Genomic DNA, 21,767 nt, shown 5'->3' on the forward strand with positions numbered 1-21,767 from the left:
AATCCCAGCACTTTGGGAGGCCGAGGCGAGCAGATCACTTGAAGCCAGGAGTTCAAGACCAGCCTGGTCAACATGGTGAAATCTCATCTCTACTAAAACTACAAAAATTGGCCAGGTGTGGTGGCACACACCTGTAATCCCAGCTACCTGGGAGGCTAAGACAGGAGAATTGCTTGAAGCCGGGAGGTGGAGGTGGCAGTAAGCCAAGATCACTTCACTGCACTCCAGCCTGGGCAACTGGCAACAGAATGAAACTCCATCTCAGAAAAAAAAAAAAAAAAAAAGGAAGAAGAAGACATACAAAAGGCAAACAGGCATATGAAAAGGTGCTCAACATCACTAATCATCAGAAAAATGCAAATCAAAACTACAAGGAGGTACAAATCATCTCACTCCAGTTAAAATGACTTATATCCAAAAGACAAGCAAAAACAAATGCTGGAGAGGATGTGGAGAAAAGGGAACATTTGTATACTGTTGGTGGGGATGTAAATAAGTATAACCACTGTGGAGAACAGTTTGGAGATTCCTCAAAAAACTAAAAATAAAGCTACCAAACGATCCAGCAATCCCATTGCTAGGTACATACCCAAAAGAAAGGAAATCAGCATATCAAAGAGATAGCTGCACTCCCACGTTTGTTGCAGGATAGCCAAGATTTGGGCGCAACCTAAGTGTCCATCAACAGATGAATGGATAAAGAAAATGTACATATACATATACACAATGGTACATATACACAATGCAGTACTATTTCAGCCATAAAAAAGAATGAAATCTGTCATTGGCAACAACATGGATGGAACTGGAGATCATTATTTCAAGTGAAATAAGTCAAGCACAGAAGTACAAACTTCACATGTTCTCACTTATTTGTGGAGCTAAACATTAAAACAATTGACCTCATGGAGACAGAGGTAGAAGGATGGTTACCAGAGGCTGGGAAGGGTAGTGGGGGTGTGGGGGGAAGTGGGGATGGTTAATGGGTACAAACAAAAGAAAGAATGAAACAAACCTAGGATTTGATAGCACAACAAGGTAACTGTAGTCAATAATAATTTACTTGTACATGTAAAAATAACTAAAAGAGTATAATTGGATTGTTTGTAACACAATGAAAGGATAAATGCTTGAGGAGATGGATACCCCATTTACTCGGATGTGATTATTACACGTCACATGCCTGTATCAAAGTATCTCATATAGTCCATAAATATATACACCTATTATGTACCCACAACAATTACAAAGTAAAAAAACATTTAAAGTACCTTCAAGCTTCCTGTCAGCCTCACCACCATATTCATTCAAATGACTGATAAAAATAATTGAGAGATCCAGTCAAGGACACACCCCAATTATTTGCCACTAGAAAGCAAGTGCAAATTGACAGTGATGAACGCTAATTTATTTAACTGTGCCTTAGCCTTCTTGTGTTCAGGTTATCTTTTTAGCCTTCATGTTGTAAGATTTTCTCCAAAACGTTTCAACAAAACTTCAGAAAAATTTATCCCCTTAATTTATTCCTGTTATTAAAACTTTCTTTTCTAAGTGTAAGTGAGACTTTAAACTCCCATTACCAAATTATTATGGTAGGATTACACTACAGATTCCAGTGATCACAAGAACATTGTGGCCAGGCACAGTGGCTCATGCTTGTAATCCTAGAACTCTGGGATCCTGGGAAGTGGAGGTTGCATTGAGTCACGATCACGCTACTGCACTCTAGCCTGGGTGACAGAACCAGAAACCCTATTTCAAAAACAAACAAACAAACAAACAAACAAAAAGAACACTGCTTTCCCATCTAATAAGTAGTTTTATCAGTTATATTAGGGAAACTGTTCTCACAAGGGTTCTAGAATTTATGAGTTTGAAAATTGTCTTTAATGTGTATTAGGTTGGTGCAAACATAATTGCGGTTTTGCCATTTAAAAGTAACGACAAAAATCGCAATTACATTTGCACCAACCTAATACATTGTCAGAAACATTTGGGATAAACTTGATATATAATAACATGTAATATGTTTACATGAACATATAATAATGATCAGTTTTACAGCCATAGACTCTTATGTGCAAAAATACACATTCCTGACCCTTCCCCTGTCTCCCTCCCCCTTACCTCTGTGGCTCAGGGACTCACACCCAAGTGTGACTTCTCTGCTCTCCTTTCAAATCCTTCTCATGTTCTGACCCTTCTTCAGGCTGGGACAGAAACTGCTGTCTTTTGTTCACAGAATAAACTTCTTTACTGCTCTTTGTTATTTTTTTATTTAAAATGGTTGCTTTATAAACATTGCAAATGTCATAATTGTTAACAATTTATCTAACTGTAGTTAACTGGTGCAGTTTGCTGAGTGTATTTTATAAAGGAAAAGAAAGGAAACCGTGGTAAAGTTGTTTTGTTGCAGCCCAGGAGAACTAAGATTTGTTTCTCTGGCACTTAAATCAGGCAAACAAAAACAGGTAAAGAGTCCTGCAGTTCCCAGTTGAAGCACTTCATCAGTAGAAATACGCCCAAGGGGTTCACCTTGCCCACTGCCTAGACAGAGCCAATATCTCAAGACAGGGGAACGGCAATAGAGAAAGAGTAAATCACACAGAGCCGGCTGTGTGGGAGACCAGAGCTGTATTATCACTCAAATTAGTCTCCCCGAAGAGCATTTGAGCTTTTTTTTTTTTTTCTCTTCTGAGACGGAGTCTTGCTCTGTCGCCCAGGCTGGAGTGCAGCCGCACGATCTCGGCTCACTGCAAGCTCCGCCTCCTGGGTTCACGCCATTCTCCTGCCTCAGCCTCCCGAGTAGCTGAGACTACAGGCGCCCGCCCCCATGCCTGGCTAATTTTTTTTTTTTTTCTGTATTTTTAGTAGAGACAGGGTTTCATCATGTTAGCCAGGGATGGTCTAGATCTCCTGACCTCGTGATCCGCCCACCTCAGCCTCCCAAAGTGCTGGGATTACAGGCGTGAGCCACTGAGCCTGACAGGGGAGCGTAGTTTTTAACCACAACTTGGTGGGTGCAGGGAGGCCAATGAGCCAGGACTGCTGATTGGTCAGAGAAGAAATCATAGGAAGTCGAAGCTGTCTTCTTGTGCTGAGTCAGTTCCTGGGTGGGGGTCACAAGGTCATATGAGACAGTTTATCAGTCTGGGTGGTGCCAACTGATCCATTAAGTACAGGGCCTGCAAAATATCTCACGCACTGATCTTAGGAACAGGTTAGGGAGGGTCAGAATCTTGCAGCCTCTGGCCGCATGACTCCTAAACCGTAATTTCTAATCTTGTGACCAATGTTAGTCCTGCAAAGGCAGTAGTCCCCAGGCAAGGAGGAGGTCTGCTTTGGGATAGGGCTGTTATCGTCTTTGTTTTAAACTATAAACTAAGTTTCTCCCAAAGTTACTTCGGCCTACACCCGAGAATGAACAAGGACAGCTTGGAGGTTAGAAGCAAGATGGAGTCAAAATTAAGTTAGATCTCTTTCGCTGTCTCAGTCATAATTTTGCAAAGGTGGCTCCAGTCTTTGTAGTCAAGAGAATCCACAACATGTGATGCTCTAATGAAGAGGCTTACCCTCTTCGGATTCAAAGTTGGAAGGCTTTGGTCATTTAATTTTAATCAAACTAGTGCTTTTCAGCCACAGTATCTTCACTCTGGCATAAGCAGTCTTCTTCACAATGTATTTTTAATAGTCTCACATTCAATTTTAAGACAAAGCAATTTTAATACTAGGTGCATGCCACATGCCCTTGCTGCAAACTGCTTCTCTTGACAAGTTAGGAAGTAGTTCAAGGAGGTATGGTTAATACCTCTTTGTGCTGTTAGTACTACACAATTTATTTTTAATAGTGCTGTTAAGTACTACACAATTTATTTTGTCATGTTGTACCCTTCTGTTTCCAATTTTTAGTGACTGCCGCTACGAAATCTGAAACCAAAAATGACAACATTATTAGGTTTGTTTTGCTTTGGACTATGATTTAGTAGCAATTGAGGTTCCTGATTTTAACCCCTAGGCAGCAAGACCCAAGCTCCCTCATTTGCACGTTAACACCTAAGTGTCAAGGGGTTAAATAACCAGGACGAAAGAGACTGCACTTCGATTGTAGCATTTGGCAGAACTGAAAGGAAAGGAAGTTGTGCTGTGCGTTGAAGGGGTCGTGGGCAACATGAAGATGACACCAGGAAAAGACGCAATGTCACATGACGTTTTCATAGTCTTGTGCGTACCCTGCATCATCACCACCATAATCTAGCAGTTCATTTATCATGGTGGCTTTTAATCTCCCTGCACGAACCACACCTTTGTTCTTCTTTTTGGCTTGGCTTTGCTTGCTTCTGTTTTTCACTTCAAAGCACAATGTACTGGGAACCTTTTTCCAAGTCATCAGTTTCTGATGAAATACACACATCTCCAACTAAGACTTCCAAAAAATTGGCATAATATAGTGACTTTTTATTTTGTGTAATTTTATCTCTTAGTAACTTTCCAAACTCTGTAAGGTCATCCCTTGAAGATGGGTTTATAGCATCCGTTCCATATGCAGTAGTCTTAACACCAAAAGTTGCCTTTGCTAATTCCATGTCTGACTCGTCCTGTGATTTCTCCAGCTGCGGTTTATCTGCTAATTGTTCCTCTGGTGTTAGCACCTGGAGTTCTTCAGGTTCTTCTAACCCCTTTTTAATTTCTTCCTGCCCTTTCTTCTGTTGCCGTTCTTTCTCTTTTATCTTCTCTGCTAGTTTTTTCTTTTCTAAAATGTTTACTTCTGCTTCCTCTTTTTTCTTTTTCCTGTCATCACCATCATCCCAGTTATCCTAGACATCCTCATCCTTGTCCTCTTCCTCGCCTTTGCAACGGTCCCCCACCTCCTTCACAGGGCTTCCATGGAGAATTTTTCTGCACCTCAGGAGTCAGAGTTCCTCTGCTGCTGCCAGAATTAAAAAACAAGCAAACGAACAACAAAACAAAAATAATTTTTTCTCTCTCAAGGAGTCTGGTCTTCTGAAAGTCAAAATTTTTTTTTTAGCTATTTAGAATATTATCTCTGCTGCAATTTTCCCCTGACATTGTATTATGTAAATTTTCAAACATACAACAAAGTTGAAATAATTTTTACAGTGAATACCATATATCTATCTCTAAGATTTTGTCATTAACATTTTATTATTTGTTTTAATTCACATCTATATATCTATTTTTGCCTCTATCTGTCCATTAGTTCATGTTATTTTTCACGTGCTTTCAAGAAATTTGCAGGTAGTGCTTCCTCCTAAATACTTTAGCATGCATATCATTAACAAGGGTTTAATACTTGTTTTAAAATCCTAGTTTTACTATACAATTCACATTGATTGAAATGCACAAATCTGAGGTGTATGTTCTTTGAGTTTTGACAATTGCATATACCAGTATGACCCAAATCCCTATCAAGATATACATTACTATTATTCCAGAAAGTTCTCTCATGCCCCTTTCCTGTCTAAAGCACTGCTATAATTTCTTTTTTGTAGTATCTCATTTTTTAATGCACAATTCTGAAATTAGAGCAATTTGTAAAAAATTAGATATTCTTTCTTTTTTTTTTAGAATTAATAACCATAATTTTTAACAGCTAAGTTTGGTTCTTATCAAAATTGGGTGGAAAGAACAGGAAGTTCCATGTGCCTCTTCTCCAAACCCCTACAACCTCCCCTCCCCCACCACTATCAACATATGCACCAGAGTTGTCCATTTCCTACAGTGACTTGCCATTATCATCCAAAGTTCATAATAAACACTAGGATTCACTCTTGGTGTTGTGCGTTCTATGGGTTTTGACAAATGTACGAGGACACGTATTCACCAGTATAGTATCACACGGAATAGTTTTACTGACCTAAAAATCCTGTGTGCTCCCTATTCACCCCTTCTTACTTCCTAATCTCTCGCAACGACTGATGATTTCGCTGTTTCCATAGTTTTGCCTTTTCCAGAAAGATAAATAGTTGGAATACAGTGTGTAGCCTGGATTCTTTCATTAGTAATACACATTTAAGTTCCCTTCATATCTTTTCAGGACTTGAGAACTCATTTCTTTTTAGTGCTGAACAATATTTCATTGGCTGGCTTTACTACATTTATTTATCCATTCACCTACTGAAGGACTTCTTGATTACTTCCAAGTTTGGGCAATTATGAATACAGCTGTTATAAATGTTAGTGTGCAGATTGTGGAGTCCTAATTGGGGAGGGGTAGTCAGGCTGGCAGGATGGAGGGAAAGCAAAAAAAGAAAGCAGATAAACTATGAGTTTGCCTTTCTTCACGGTCCAGGACACACAGTTCTCCTGCACAAATAACTTACAATCTTCCTGCACCCAGCCATCACCAGACCCTTGGCTGATAGAAAAATGCAAATGAGCTCACTGCAATTTTGGCATTATCAGTACTGCACAAAGCCCACTTCAGCACCCAGCACAAACACCATTCCATAAAATCCGCAGTAAGCTGTTGTCTCCTGGCAGTCAGCTCCTCTCTTGCTGACCTGCCTGTTGCGCCCTTGCAACATATTTTCCTACTTTCTCTAATAAATCTGCCTTTCTTTACCTACAATTGCCTTGGTAAATTCTTTTACCACCTGTGCAATGGCCCAGATAGTCACCACTCACCATGATACAGGGTTTTGTGTGGACACAGTTTTCAATTCATCTGGGTAAATACTAATGAGTGGCATTGGCTGGATTGTGTGGTAAGAGTATGTTAGGATTTATTTTTTTAAAAGCTGCCAAACTGTCTTCCAAAATGATTGTACCATTTTGCATTCCCACCAGCGATAAATGAGACTTTCTTTCCTCCACATCCTCACCATTTGGCATTGTCGGTGTTTTGGATTTTGGCCATTATGGTATGTGTGTAGTGGTATCTCATTGTTTTCATTGGCATCTCCATGATGAAATATGACATGGAGTATGCAAATCTATGCCACCCATAGATTTGGTAAAGTGTCTGTTTAAGTTAATTGTCCATTATGTAATTGGGTTGTTCTTCTTATGGCTGAATTTTGAGAGCTCTTTTTATATTTTCTTTCTTTTTTTTTTTTTTGAGATGGAGTTTCACTCTTGTTGCCCAGGCTGGAATGCAGTGGCACTGTCTCGGCTCACTGCAACCTCCACCTCCCGAGTTCAAGCTATTCTCCTGCCACTGTTTTATAGTAACAAAAAACCAAAACAGTCTGTTCACTGCATTTCCAGTGGCTCCTTTACCTGAAAATCTACCTTTTGACCAGCTTCATCTCCCAACACCTGGACCCAGTGACTTTTACTGGGTCTGTTAACTACAGGGTCTTTTCTCAAGGTTGCTTATGTGCTAGTCTCTGCTAAGATGCTCACCTCTTCATCTTTCCTTATTGACTAGCTGCTCTAGCCATCTGCTTTAACTTCTTTTTGGAAGCCCTCCCTCATCACCTCACTCTCTCTAACAGTTCAGCTCCTTGAGGTCAGGGTCTGTCTCTTCCACGGTGGTGATGACCAGCACGCAGTGGGTGTTGTATATAAATTCTAGTTGTATCAAATATAAGTCCCAACCTGCACAAGGGATTTAGCCTGGGAACCTCCCCAAATCTTATTACACCTGGTGACTTTTATTACAATACCCAAAGAATTTCACAGATGCCACATTTGTCATTTTAGGTGAAAAAGTTTGAAATTTTAGCAACTACTCGGGAAGGGCACATGGGAGTCCAGCATGGCACGCGGTCCAATCGAGATGGACTTGGACAGAGCCTTCCAGAGGCTTTGTGAGCTGAGACTCCATTGTGCACCTGGTTACCTTCCTCTGTGATATGGCGTCTATTTATTAGACATTCTCGTTTGTTCTTTATATTTCCTTCCGTTTGAACAAGAGACTTCCGAAAAAACACAGGTGATGCAAGTATGGGCTGTTTAGCTAATGTGGGAAGTTTTTCTATTTAAAAAAAAAGAAAAGTAGATCAGGTTATTTTCAGGTAGCTTACTCTAAATGCGGCAACAGGTGATCCTTTCTAGCCTCTCACCTGTCTTTTACTTTCTGAGGCCAGAGCACCATTTCTGAACCCCAGCCTCAAACCCTGAAGTTTATTCCTCATCCCTTAGAGGACCCAAAAACAAACAGCCTTGCCAATGCACTAGTTCCTAACCCACCTCGACTGCAAAGTGTCCACAGGGCCTTCACCAGCAGTGGGGGAAGATGCTCCAGAAACAGGCTGAGACCTTTGCCCTGTAACTTGACTGAGATGCAATCACCTTGGGTGAAATAAACACGATCACTAAGGTCTTTTTCTAGTATTAAAATTATATATATGTATGTTCACTTTTCTAAAAAGTGAATTTTTTTCTTTATTCAAACAGTTTTCCTTTGTCCTCATAGATCATTTTCAAGTTTTGCTGCAATCAAGGATTGGGTCAGACACAGCCACTGGGCAGTTGACATGAGATCTGTACGTTTGTAAGTAGAAGACCCAGAAGGCCACCCACTTCTTCCTCCTAGTGAGCCACTGGCACAGCAGGTATGGCTTACAGCCCAATTATGTTCTTTATTACACAAAAATTCAGTGCATCAAAAATAGAAAGAAGCCCCACCACTACATTTGAAATTAAATTTTATTTAAACAGGTAAAAATGTATACATCCTTTTAAAAACAAAAATGCAAAGTCAGTAAGTGAATCAATAATATAAACCTATTTATAGCAGTAGTTAAAATAGAGGTAACATTTACCAGTGTGAAAATATCACAGAATTCAAATCACACTTGGATCTTCAATGATTCGAGTGTGTATCCGACACAGCAGGGGCTGGTAGACTGAAGATGAATTCCTCCCACGCATGCGCCATCCCCAGTCAAGTCCTTCCTCATCACTGTCCACCAGCTCACACAGTGGGGTAGCTGGCTGCTGAGGCAATTCCACAATGGTTTCTCCGGTCTTTGGCCATCTTTATGTAGCCACCCATGCCCCATTCTTCACCCCAGCTGAAAAAAGAGCAGGTTTTCCATTTCAGACAAAGAATAAAGCCCAAAGGGTTGCTAACAGGAACACCCAACTTAAACACTGTGCCAGAGGCCACAGACTTAACAGAAAGAATCAGGAGAGGCAATGTTCCTGTTTATCCTTAAAAAATTCTTGAGTCTGAACCTGGACATAAGTTCCATCCCAGCCTCAAAACTGTGACCTTTCACAGAACTGCAGATCAGAGACAGGAAAATAATAGGATGTCTTTGCAGCCAGATACGCCTCAGAATTTAAAAAATGTTCAGATTTAGACACACATTTATACAATGGAACAAATACTATATGAATACTCCCAAGATGTTTATGACAGTATCTTACTTTTGTAATCAAACATTAATATTACATGATCAACTTAGACTTCTGGGGATTTCAGAAGTATGTCTAAGGGCATGTGGAACTGTATCCAAACACTGTTGGCAAATAAGTATTCTCTTTTGAATTTCAAATATAACTATTTCTGGCAATTTATACCTGTTCTTCACCAGCCAATATTTACTGTTGTCTGATTCTGTGCTTTCAAATCCATAGCCAACCACCAGCACACCATGATCCATGTCTTCACTGCTACAGTCTGGCTCAAAATAAATGCCTGGGATAGTAAAATGAAGGCTGGGGTGAGAAGTTCCAGCAGATACACGACAGTAACCCATCCTGTCACCCACAGGGAATGAGGCATCTCTGAATTCAGTTAAGTGACACACATTCCAGATACTTCTTAACAACAGTAAGATCTATTGTTATCAAGGCTAGGGATTTAAGCTCTGATTTACAATTAGCAGAAACAGAAATCAGCATAAACCCTTCATTAAAAAAAAAACTTTCCTAGAGGAATAAAAGACCACTCTTTGTAAGCTTGCAATTCTACTCTAGGATACCCATCTAAAAAACTAGCACAGAACACCAAAATCCTTGAATCAAAAGGCTCTTTTCAGATGTAATAACAGAAGTAAAAATCTTTGGAAAAATTATAAAAATTCAACAATTACAGAATATTTAAGTATACTAAACTACACAGTAAATGATATAGCTATTTATAAAAAGTTATAAAGTACTTATATTCATGGAGATATGCTCAACATAAGGTCAAATGGAAACATCAGGTATAAAAATTGCATGTACAGAATAAACAACTATGATGCTAAGCACCTAAATATCTACACTGAACTTTACAACCCAGAGTCTATCATTCTCGTATGTCATGATACTCTTTTTCTGCATCAATTTCTACAAAGAAAAAAATGCTTACCTTCTTTATAGAACATGAAGGACTCATGACCTGCATCAATAGCAACAGAAATGGGCCCCACAGTTGCAACTGCCTTCATCAGGGCCTTCTCCTGCTTAGGGATGTCCACAAAGCCGGTGTCATTAGCAACAGAATACTCGGGATTATACTTACAGGATTCTTCCTTTCAAAGGTAAACCGGGAAAAAAAAAGACTTGATGACTGCTGTCCTCCTCCTGGAGAACATGAGTTAGAACTACAACACTCAGCAGTGTGCGGCTTAGGATTTCCAAGTCACCACTGTTATAAATCATCCCAGGAAGTGAAATGCTATTAGTTAATTTGAAACTGAAAATTGGCTCCAGTCTCTTCAATGAGACCCCTGGGTTTACTTCCATAAGACATTTTTCACAATAGAGAAATGTATATATGTAGAATGGCTTGTATATTCTTCATGTTACACAGAAGCAAGAACAGCTATATGTTAACCATCTAATCACAGGATTGTGCAAAGGCTAATGATTTACAATGACAGTACTGACAATTTGCAGATATACATTCTGCCATCTAATATGTGAACTCTTTTCTTTTTTTTTTTTTTGAGACAGGGTCTCACTCTGTCACTCAGACTGGAGAGTGCATTTGCACAACCACCTCCTACAGTCAAGCAATCATCCTACCTCAGCCTAGCTGGGACCACAGACACACACCACCACAGCCAGCTAATTTTCTTTGTAGTTTTGGTAGAGTCAGGGTTTTACCTTGTTGCCCAGGCTGGTCTCAAACTCCTGAGCTCAAGCCATCTACCCGGCTCAGCCTCCTAAAGTGCTGGGATTACAGGCGTGAGCCACCCCACCCAGCCCTAATACATGAATTCCGAAAAAGGTATCTTATCTCTGAAAGTGTTCCACCTCCCAAAAGCTGCGCTGGAATGACGACAAGGAGCTCCACTTACTGTTGCCTCATATGGATAGGATTCCTCAGAGTCTAGGCCTCCATTGTCGGCAACATACTGGAAGGCATAATCCATTAGGCCACCATTGCAGCCCTCATTGCCTTGAGGCCCAGAGCAGTCTACCAGATTCTGCTCACTCAGTGAGACAAGCTTCCCAGTTTTCCAGAACATCTGTCCTTCAAGAGCACCAGTAGCGCTAAAAGCCCAACAAGAACCACACTGACCCTGAAGAGGGAATAAAAAAAGCTGTTATTTACAAAAAAATAGTAAGACTTTGACAACAGCTCACACATCTGAATACTGTTAAAAAGTGAACCGCACATCGCTTTAAAGTCTACCAAAACAAAGATGTCAATCACTTCTTGGCTTTCCTGGGAAGATGGGAGGTCTGGCCCTGACACTGTCTCACCTGATTCTTCACAGGAGTCACGTAGCCTTTCTCTCTCCAATCCACAGATCTGGGGGCCTCATAAAACAGAGGTTCCTGGAACACTTTGCCCTTCCTGGGCTTACGGTTTTGAAAGCCATTCATCACCTGCCTGAATTCTTCACTGGTCTTCAAGGAAAAGGAAATAAAATGTTGAAAAGCAAGAGATTACTTTAGTAAAGAACTGAGGGGAGGAAGCACAGAGCTCGGCGGTCCACAGCACACTCACCATGTCTCCAAAGGTGTTCATGGCCATTGTGAAGCTGTGTTTCCCTTCCCTGTATTCCTGATTGTGCAGTTCAATCATCTTCATGTTCTTCTCCCACACTGCTCTCCTCCATCCTTCTTCATTCTAGAGGCAAACATGTAACTGATGCTCTTTATTTCTACCTAAAACCCAACTCATGCTCACCAAGTGATTCTGCAGACAGAGATGGAAGAGAAACCATGGCCAGGGAAGGCTTGACACCTCTGGGGAAGCTGTTCCCCAAACTGAGACACAAAAGGGATGAATGCCCATACTGTGTTCATAATCGGTGCCATTAGGTTATTACATTAGGCTATTGGTAAAAGCTGGCCTCTAGAAGCTACTCTGTCTAAAACTTCTCAACAGCCAGGACTATTCTTTCTGGGGAAGTTTCAGGTGCCACTAACCATGCCATATAATCTGTTGTGCATCGCCTTCCACTTGGTCCACTGTGCCTCTAAACTGTGATTAAATGTTAGAGTAGCTGAGGCAATTCCCAGGCAAAAGGCAGCGAGGATGAATGTAGGATTCATGTTTCAAAACCTACGAAGGGAAAAGAAATGAGGATCTGATTAGACCGATCCTAAAAAGCTACCTTACTGCCCCCTGAAAAATTAGGGCCATCATCGTAGAATAAAAATATTTAAATTATCCTTCCAAGCATTTACCCAAGGACTGTGGAAGAGGCCAAGGATGTGCCTGGAGAAAAAGAGGACACATGGAGGTGCTGGATGGACCCACCAAAATGAAAAGCAATGTGTCCAGAGCTGTAAGAGTTTAAACAGTTTACACGATGATAATTTAGGTTATGAGAAAGGTATGAAAGCACCTTGTGGGTGAGAAGCTTAAGGCAACAACTAGGAAACCAGAAAACAGTTGATCCAGGTTTTGTACCAATGGCAAAAAACCCAGGTTTTGTGCCCAGGCAAAACCTCACTAATGATAAGGTGGGATTCCCAAGTAGTGACAAAGAGATCCCCAAGAAGAGATCCCCAAGAATTAGGAGGCCTTCACACATCTTCTTAACAAACAGCAGAAGCTGAGATATGTTTTCCAACCTCTCTGTTTTTGTTTTTGTTTTGAGACGGAGTCTTGCTCTGTCGCCCAGGCTGGAGTGCAACGGTACGATCTGAGCTCACGGCAACCTCCGCCTCCCGGGTTCAAGCCATTCTCCCTCAGCCTCTTGACTAGCTGGGACGACAGACGTGTGCCACTTCGCCCGTCTAATTTTGTATTTTTAGTAGAGACGGGGTTTCACCATGTTGGCCAGGCTGGTCTCGAACTCCTGACCTCAGGTGATCCGCCCACCTCAGCCTCCCAAAGTGCTGGGATTACAGGCGTGAGCCAGCGCGCCTGCCCCAGCCTCTCCTTAAATGAAACCCTTCTGAAATGCTTTCCCAGGAAAAACTGGGAAGGACAGCACACACTGCTCCCTCCTTCACTCACCTGGGCCTGTGCTGCGGACACCCCAAATTGCTCCCCTAAATCAGGGACGGGGTTATATGGCCGCACGCGGGAAGCCAGCGCCCCGCAGCCAGCTTCCAGGGCTCCAGGCGTGGCAAGGGCGGGGACGTGACGACTGCGCCACACACAGGCTGCAGCGGTCAGAGGATGTTTGCGGTGACGCCAGCAGGAATACCGCTGTCTGGCGTGCGGGGGCTGAGCTTCCCTGTCTGACCGGGCCAGGCCCTGAGTCGGCGCGGCGGGGCCTGGCTGCGGTACCTGTGTCCACCCGGCTCGGAGGCTAGCCTGCCCGCTCAACCAGGGACCCCGCCTGCGTGGTCTCCGCGCTTCCGCGGAGTCCTCAATTGCCCTCCCCCGCTTCCCCACCTTAAGGCCAGCAGAGCTCAGGGCAGACGCTCTCGTTGCCAGGGCTGGTGCACAACTCCTCGACCGCGTCCTCTCTTCCAGTCCCTGTCCGGCCACAGCTGGGCCTGGCCGGCAGCGCTTTCTTGCTGCGGTCGTAGCTGCGCAGGCGCACTCCACGGATGCCGCTCTTGAGGTTGCGGAGGTCGCCGTTCTGGCCCAGCTTCGCCGGACTCTGCCTCTAAAACCTCGGGTCTGGGCCCGGCCGGTACCGCCCCACCGCCTGGCTGCGCTACGATTGGCTGCGCCGGCAGCTGGGCGGGGCTTCTGGGTACTCTGACCCCTGGCGCGGTTCGCGGCTTGTTTACTGACTGTCCCAGAGCGGGGCGCGCCTGCCTCAGTGGACTTGGGGGAAGCTGAGCTGGTGCCCCGGGGCTGCGCAGAGTAGGGTCGGGCGTCTCCCTGGAGCGCTCCAATCAACTAAGTACCCGACTTACTGCACTGGGCAGGTGGCTCCTGAAAAGACGTTTACAGCAAGCCCAGTATGGACTTTCAGCCTAACCTTGCTTTTCCTTAGTCCTGCAGTCTTTGGTCCGCATAGCCGAGAGCCAGTGTACTCTAGTCCAGTGGCTCCTGTTTAGTCCACAGCAAAGGTGGGGCCGGGTGGAAGAACGCAGAGCCCGCGGGCAGAAGAAGCCTTATCTCCCACTTAAGGGTGGGTGCAGCTGGGCTTTAGAAGAATCTGGTAGGGAAAGGCGTCCCCAAAACACGAGATGCTATCGTCAAGACCAGACCCTAGGAGGGAGGAGACTGGCTGCCTCTCCAGAGAGCGCGGGCGTTTTGTCGTGCGTCCTTTCCAGACTTCTCCATTCAGAGATTCTTCCTTCTCCCACGTCTTTCCCAAAACCAACAGAAAGGAGTTATTTACAGAAACATTTGGTTGACAAGAGAAAAGCAGTTGATAACATTAGAAGCTGCTTTTATTCGCCCACTCTCTAGGTTATGGATTATATCTTCCTTGGTAACCAAGTCGTTCTCTTGAGATTTAAGAAATTTAATGACATTTAATGTCAGAATTTAAGATACAGAGAATGGAGAAATGTAGATAGAGGAAAAATATGTATCTTAATCTAATGTAGATATTAATTTATATAATTAAAGATTTAACGAACAAAACCCACAAACATTCTAAACTTTTGTCATTTTATTTTTTATTACATAAAAACATTCGTCGTAGACAATATCTTTTGGGGAAAAATAATTACCTCTGCCTTTTCCCCCATAACCTTTTCGTATGCATATTTTGACTTTGTTAAAAATGAAGTCATTGTGTATTTCTGTTTGTCAGTTGAGTTCTACTGAAGATTAAACTGATAACTCTTTTAGAAGCACAATCACCTATAATTTTTTAAGTGGTAAAATATACCTAACATAACAAGTACCATTTTAACCAATTTTGAATTCAGAGGCATTGAGCACGTTCCCGTTGTGTAACCATTACTACTATTTATCCCCAGAGCTTGTTTATCTTCCTCAACTGAAACTCTGTATCCATTGAATAATAGTTCCCCATTCCCCTTCTCCTAGCTCAGGTATCCACCATTGTATTTCCTGTCTGCAGGAATTTGTTTACTACGTTTGGAGATTATTTCTCTCTCTTGTCACTCAGGCTGAAGTGCAGTGGCACGTTCTCAGCTCACTGCAACGTCTGCCTCCTGGGTTCAAGTGATTCTTCTGCCTCAGCCTCCGGAGTAGCTGGGACTACGGGTGTAGGCCACCATGCCTGGCTAATTTTTGTATTTTTAGTAGAGATGGGGTTTCACCATTTTGGCCAGACCGGTCTCAAACTCTTGACCTCATGATTCCCCCGCCTGAGCCTCCTAAAGTGCTGAGATTACAGGCGTGAGCCACCGCGTCCGGCCAATTATTCCTTTTTTTATGCATTACTTCTCAGTAAAATACAATCTCACTGTGATATCTGTCCTAGTCTCTTTTCTGTTGCTAGTAACAGAGTACCTGGAACTGTGTAATTTATGAGAAACATCATTTATTTCTTATAGTTTTAGAGGCTGGGAAGTCTGAGGTCCAGGGAGTGTATCTTGTGAGGGCCTTCTTGCTTGTGGGGATTCTTTGCAGAGGCCCAAGGTGGCGCAGGGCACCACAGGGCGAGGGAGTCGAGTGTCCTAGCTCGGGTCTCTCTTCCTCTTCTTTTAAAGCCATCAGTCCTGGCTGGGCGCAGTAGAAGCTCACTTGGTCCTTTGTGATTTCCTTACTGGGAAGTGTGAGAGAAACTGCTCAGATGGCCCCCCCTTCCCCAAATGTGAAAGAGAAAGAGAGAGGGAGTTGTGAGTGAGTGGCTTTGCTCTCCAGCACTTGTTTGGTGAAGAGCCTCAGGATCTGGACTGTGACCTTCCAGCTCTCAGGAACCCCATTCACCACCAGAAGGGGTGGCATGTTCACCCTGTTATTCAGGAAGGAATTGGAAAACAAACATTCGAGAGTGTGAGGTCAAGAGCTAGAAAACCCCAAGACTCCGGCACCTGAGCCAGGGAAGATGCTGGGAGCACCTGCAGGATATTCCCATATTCTGCCCCCTTGTTACTTATCAGCCTCTGAGAACTGAAGCCAGACCCTTTCTTTGCTTGAGCAGAAGAGCAGACCAAAGAGCTCATTGACTCAAGGAGCATCATGGCAACGGGGCTGTACTTGGAAGGGAAGAATCCAGGGTGTGATCCACAACCAAGGCCTGAAGAAGTGGGGTCTGTATGTGACCTACCCAGGGTGAGTCATGACCCAAGTGCTGGGTCTCTAGCCGTGGGTGGTCCTTCCAACCATTTCCAGCTTCCTCCTGCAGAGGGGCTGGTGTTTTTCTTCATTTCTCATAACCTTCTTGGGAGCACAGGCTTTGGTTTCTGCCTTCCCTGGATCAGGCCTCCCGCAATGCAGTTGCTCTCACAAAAACTATTAGCAAGGCCGGGCGCGGTGGCGCAAGCCTGTAATCCCAACACTTTGGGAGGCCGAGACGGGCGGATCACGAGGTCAGGAGATCAAGACCATCCTGGCTAACACGGTGAAACCCCGTCTCTACTAAAAAATACAAAAAACTACCCGGGTGTGGTGGCGGGCGCCTGTAGTCTCAGGTACTCGGGAGGCTGAGGCAGGAGAATGGCGTGAACCCGGGAGGCGGAGCTTGCAGTGAGCTGAGATCCGGCCACTGCACTCCAGCTTGGGCGACAGAGCGAGACTCCGTCTCAAAAAAAAAAAAAAAACTATTAGCAATGACACAGTACCACAGAAGCAAACTCCTTGCGAACAGTGATTACTGGCGATATTGTCCTCTAGAGACCGTTCTAATGACTAGACAGCCTTGGTGCACGAGCTGTTGTCGGTCATGAGGAGCATTTCCTTGTCTATATAGAGGAACTGAAACCTATATGGCCAGCAAAATTTACCCAAAGCAATCACTGGGATACTCTTCACACCATCATGGCCCATTGTATCACTTTTGTTCCATATGTATGTGGTCCCGTTTCCTCAGGACCAGTACTCCCTTATGTGGGGAGCAGGACGGATGCTGTGAGTTACTTATAGTGACTCATTAGTTGGGGGATTTGCTAGTATTTTCATCAAAGTTGAATCTAGTGAAACATTTGATTGAACTGGCTCCCAAATTCAAAATAAACCAACACCACTCAGGAAGTCTATTTACAGCAAGAAGTCAGGAGTGGGAACGCATCTTCCACTGTCACCTTCATTAACAATAGCTCTGACCTGTGGGAGGACGGTCCTATCTCCTGTAACAAACATAGGGTGGTGATGGGCCAGGTCCTGCTGCTCCTACATTCTCATCACTTAGATAAGCACATGCAGGTGACTGCAAGCCTTCCAGCCTCCATCAGCGTCCTCCAGTTCTCCCCTGACCGCTCTCTTTCATGTTCCGCACTGATTCAGAGGTCCAGCCCTGAGTGTCAAAAAGAAACATGTGTGAGCCTTTCTAGAAATCAATCAGTCATTCATGGATTATAGTGAATTCTTCCCTACTAAACACATCTCCAGAAATTTAGACTCAGTAACTCCCTTCCTGAATGTCTTTCCAAGGCCCCAAGTGACATTGATGTTCCATAGACAATGTCTTACACAGCAAAGTGCTTGTGTGGGTGGAAGGCAGCTGACCTTCCCTGAAATTCTGATTATAGGTTCTGTTTAGAACATGGAGTCTCCTTTTGAGAAGCTCTTAGTATTTAGCATTCACAGGAAGTTCACAGGTTCCAGAAAACACTGGACAGCACTCAGGGGAAAGAGAAGGGGCAGAGATGGAGACACCTGGTCAGTGTGGCCAGAGCATCCTGGAGGAAATGCACTGAGGGGCAGAGGGGCAAATGCACGCGGGTGGTGGGGAGAGGAGCAACGCAGATGGCAAAGATACTGTCCAGACAACCTCCCAACTCAGGAGAAGGGACTGAATCCGAGAGGAGAAGAGGAGGGACGAGGCTGGGTGTTGAGGCATGCCCCAAAGTCTATGAAGTCTATGAAAATCAGACACCTGTAGATTTGATTTTAGAGTCCTGATAGAAAAAGAAAAACAATGCTAGCCATAATTTTCAAAGGCTTTGATATTTTGGGAAATAAACTTCTCATTTGAGGCTAGATTTAGTTCCTTCTCTCTGAAACATGTTCAATTCATGATTTCTACTTAATTCAGGTTTTCTAGTTTTGTAACAACTTAAGCTGGTTGATCAAGCTTGCAGGCAGGCAGACAGGAAGGAGGAAAGGAGGGAAAAGAAGGAAGGAAGAAAGGAAGGAAGGAAAGAATGAAAGAGAAACAGTAAAAGAAAAAAAGGAAAGAAGGAAGGAAGAAGACTACAAAAGTCTCAACATGAAGTGTTTCTGCAAGTAAACAAGGAATTCCTTTTGTACCAAGGACTCCAAAGTTGTCTGGACTCCTTAGGCGTCACAAGGCCACTGGCGCTGATGTTTCAGTGAACTGTGAAATAAAGCACTGACCCGCTGCTGTTCCGCCATGATGCCTCCAATCTCTGGGCCTCAAGGGAAGATAGTGTTCGTTCATTCTGCAAATACTTATTTAGGATGTACTTGTTGGGTGAGTGGTGAGCGTGATGGTTGACAGGCAGACACAGACAATAATCAAGTACACAAGTAAAGAGTAATTAAGGCCACTTATTTTGGAATTAAATAATTTGGGGTTCAAATTGTAGTTCAGTTTTTTGACAACCATGTCACTTTGGGCAAGACACTTAAATGTGTGGAGCCTCTACTTCCTCACCTGTAAAGGGGAATTAAAAATGTGGGTATTGAGAGGATTAAAGCAGATAGGTTAGGTAGTGCTTAGAAAGCAGTCCCAAGCACACAGCTACTATTCTTCTTACAAATGTTTTGGAAGGTTAGAGTGCCCCTGAATCATTGAACCACTCTTATGGGAGCCATACCTTAACACACATTACTGAAGGTTTTAGATAGAATTGTCAAAAAACACGGAAAAGTAATGAAGAATGTGACAAGCCCTTGAGACCTGGGGAAGGCCAGTCAACTGAAGTCTTAGGATAGAGCAAAGAGGGATGGATTAGGGATATGGTACCATAAGCATGACCTGGAGCTGTGCCAACGCCCTATCTCTGGCGAGCTCTCTTCCATGGTTCGATGTAGGGTGAAGGAGCTCCTGGGTCCTTGGGGTTTCTCAGCCAAAACAGCTTCCGTCATCATTGCTTTCTCCTCTGTTGTTTCTTGGTTGTTGAGCCCCAAAATGTGTGATGCCTTGAAAGAGGTTAAAGGTGGGCATCATCTCTCCCTAAAATGCAAGCTTAATGGGCAGTGGCCCATCTGGAAGGCTTGTGTTTTTCTCCTTCTTCTCGTGCATATTCTCAGAAACGTAATAAGCACATCAAGAAATGACTTTCTTGATTTCTAGCAAGAAAAATCACGACTTCCTTGACTTTTAGTGGACTGACCATTGTTGTGTTGTCCTGGAAAAACAGATGTGGAGTAGACAGGAGTGAACATTTGCCTTCAAGCTTCAGTCTCTATGTTCTGGCCTGTTCATAATTTGATGAAAAAGCCATTGATTTGTTTAAAAATGTAGAATTTGTGAATGTTTAATCACCAGATAGAGCAAGTAACCCACCAGCTCTCTGGCTTATAAACAATAATGGCCCATATCCCCTCCACCTTGTTCCTAGAGCACTAAGCCTGTCATTGAGGTGGCTTGTTTTGGAAATTTCCCTTTGAAATTTCCAATGAATAACTTATTAGTGGCTGTTTTCAAGGATTCTCAGAGGACCTTAGCCTTTGTCTTTCCAGCAGTTTCATCTGTTATTTTTCAATAATTTTTTAGGTGAAAAACAAATAGAACAAGTAATCATTATGAAAAACATAGAAAATACAGATAAGCAAGGCAAAAATACCCAAAGACTCACCCAAAATCCCACTGTCCTTGTTGGCCTTGTGAAACCAGTGGTCAACTGGGAATACACTGCTCACTTACGTGCCAAGCACTGCATTCGCCTTGTCATGTATTATGGCATTTGATCATCAGGATAACCCTCATCCCCATTTTACAGATGTGTACAGTGAGGTTAGAGAGGTTATGGAGCTTGCCTAAGGGCACAGGGCTAGTCAGTGAGGAAGCCAGGATTTGATCTCAGGAGGTGGAACTCCAACAAATGGGAATGCAGTGCTGTAGGGGTGTATGGGACCGTGGTACTGAGGGCTGGCAGTCATTAGGAGAATTGCACGAGGACCACAGGGAACAGTGTATGCTAAACCTGACCTTCTCTGCAGTTCACAGGAGCAGCAACCAAGACACCACACGTCTCCCAAGGGCAGCAGCTGAGAGGTCATTTCCTAGCACACAGAGCAATTCTCATCTGCTTCCATTCAAAACTTCCTCAAAAGCACTTCCTGTTTTCTGTGACTCCCACTGAGTTTTGGAGAAATCTTATCTTCTGCCTGGGGTTCTGCAGCAGGTCACAGAGCAGGTGGAGGGTGGGATGGAGGGGAGAATACTCACAGTCTGACCTCAGTCTTATGCCTGCAGACCCGTGGTGTATATAACACAAGGGGAATGATACTTTCTTGTGCAAATATGATTTTTTTTTTCTTTTTTGTGTTCCCTTTACAAGGACGTCTACCCTATATGGACAGGGATATTGTTTTCTCACAGATGATCAGAATTTTAACAATAGGAATGTGAAGAGAGAAAAGAATCAGTGTTCAGAATTAGACTTTCCCGATAGATTCCCGAGTTCACAGTGATCCAAAAGCCAAGGCTGAAGAGAGTGGAAAAGATTTTCTAAATTCCTGGAGCCAGTCTGAAAACCTCTCTTATGAACCTAGAGGTCAGCGTCATCAAGGAATTAATTGTCCATAGCTTGGTGGAGTTGGAGAAAGAGGCGAGAAGAGTCACCTCCCGAACTGGGAGAGTGACAAGGGTTTTCTGTAAGAGGCTGAGGGCTGTAGCCTCCTCATACTCATGCCTGGGGTGGCTGAGCTTGGAGCATGTGGGCTCTGGAATATTTCCACACTCAGGCTTGCATGGAGGGTGGGGAAGTAGGTCAGACAGATTGGGATGACCAAAGGCAGCAAACAGACTGCTCAGAAGACCCCAGGACACTTGCGCAACCATGGGAGGAAGAATGGCTCCCTGAACAATGAAAGAGACTAGATTTGGGGGAATGTGATCCAAGTCAAATTTATTTCAAGAAGATTAAAGGAATATGATAGTTCTGGAAAGCATACTGGAGTAATTGAAGCCCAAGAGAAGGGTTACTGCATGGGTGAAACAGAAAGGGGATGATTAGTTCCCAGAACATGGGAGGAAATGGTCAAGTGTTGATGAAGCCTGGAAAATTCAAGTTTACAACCTCTCCTTAGGCCTATACTGTAATTCCCATGGCCACACTCTCATGTTCAGTTTTATTCAGGCATTAACAAGGGCAAAGGTTGACAAACATAGGAAAGGAATGCTAGAGTCTCTTTAATGGTGTGGACATTCTCTTCATCAGCCTCATGTATTCAGCTTTGGAGTGATGCTTCCTGGCTGGTGCTCTTCTTCCCCCACACCTCGTCTTCC

At 43.6% G+C, this 21,767-nt stretch overlaps 1 protein-coding gene and 1 pseudogene across 1 annotated transcript; both read right to left on the reverse strand.

Moving 5' to 3' along the window:
• Window positions 1–4,198: 4,198 nt before the first annotated feature.
• LOC117099464 lies at window positions 4,199–8,838 on the reverse strand (annotated as a pseudogene).
• CTSL (cathepsin L) lies at window positions 8,596–14,491 on the reverse strand. Its single transcript, XM_033236894.1, has 8 exons — window positions 13,706–14,491; window positions 12,283–12,418; window positions 11,858–11,980; window positions 11,611–11,757; window positions 11,202–11,426; window positions 10,268–10,430; window positions 9,493–9,610; window positions 8,596–8,981 (listed from the first exon to the last, which is right to left on the reverse strand). The coding sequence occupies exons 2-8, from the start codon at window positions 12,406–12,408 to the stop codon at window positions 8,882–8,884; spliced, it is 1,002 nt and encodes a 333-aa protein (XP_033092785.1). The 5' UTR covers window positions 12,409–12,418; window positions 13,706–14,491; the 3' UTR covers window positions 8,596–8,881.
• Between the last annotated feature and the right edge of the window lie 7,276 nt (window positions 14,492–21,767).

The sequence above is a fragment of the Trachypithecus francoisi genome, unplaced genomic scaffold (assembly GCF_009764315.1).
Source record: "Trachypithecus francoisi isolate TF-2019V2 unplaced genomic scaffold, Tfra_2.0 Lachesis_group16, whole genome shotgun sequence".
NCBI lineage: Eukaryota > Metazoa > Chordata > Mammalia > Primates > Cercopithecidae > Trachypithecus > Trachypithecus francoisi.

Coding starts and splice junctions, on each gene's coding strand:
- CTSL (XM_033236894.1), bottom strand. CDS start 12,408: ATGAATCCTACATTCATCCTCGCTGCCTTTTGCCTGGGAATTGCCTCA. Junction 11,981..12,282: donor ACAACAGATTATATGGCATG/GTTAGTGGCACC, acceptor GTTTGCCTCTAG/AATGAAGAAGGATGGAGGAG. Junction 11,758..11,857: donor TGAACACCTTTGGAGACATG/GTGAGTGTGCTG, acceptor TTTTCCTTGAAG/ACCAGTGAAGAATTCAGGCA.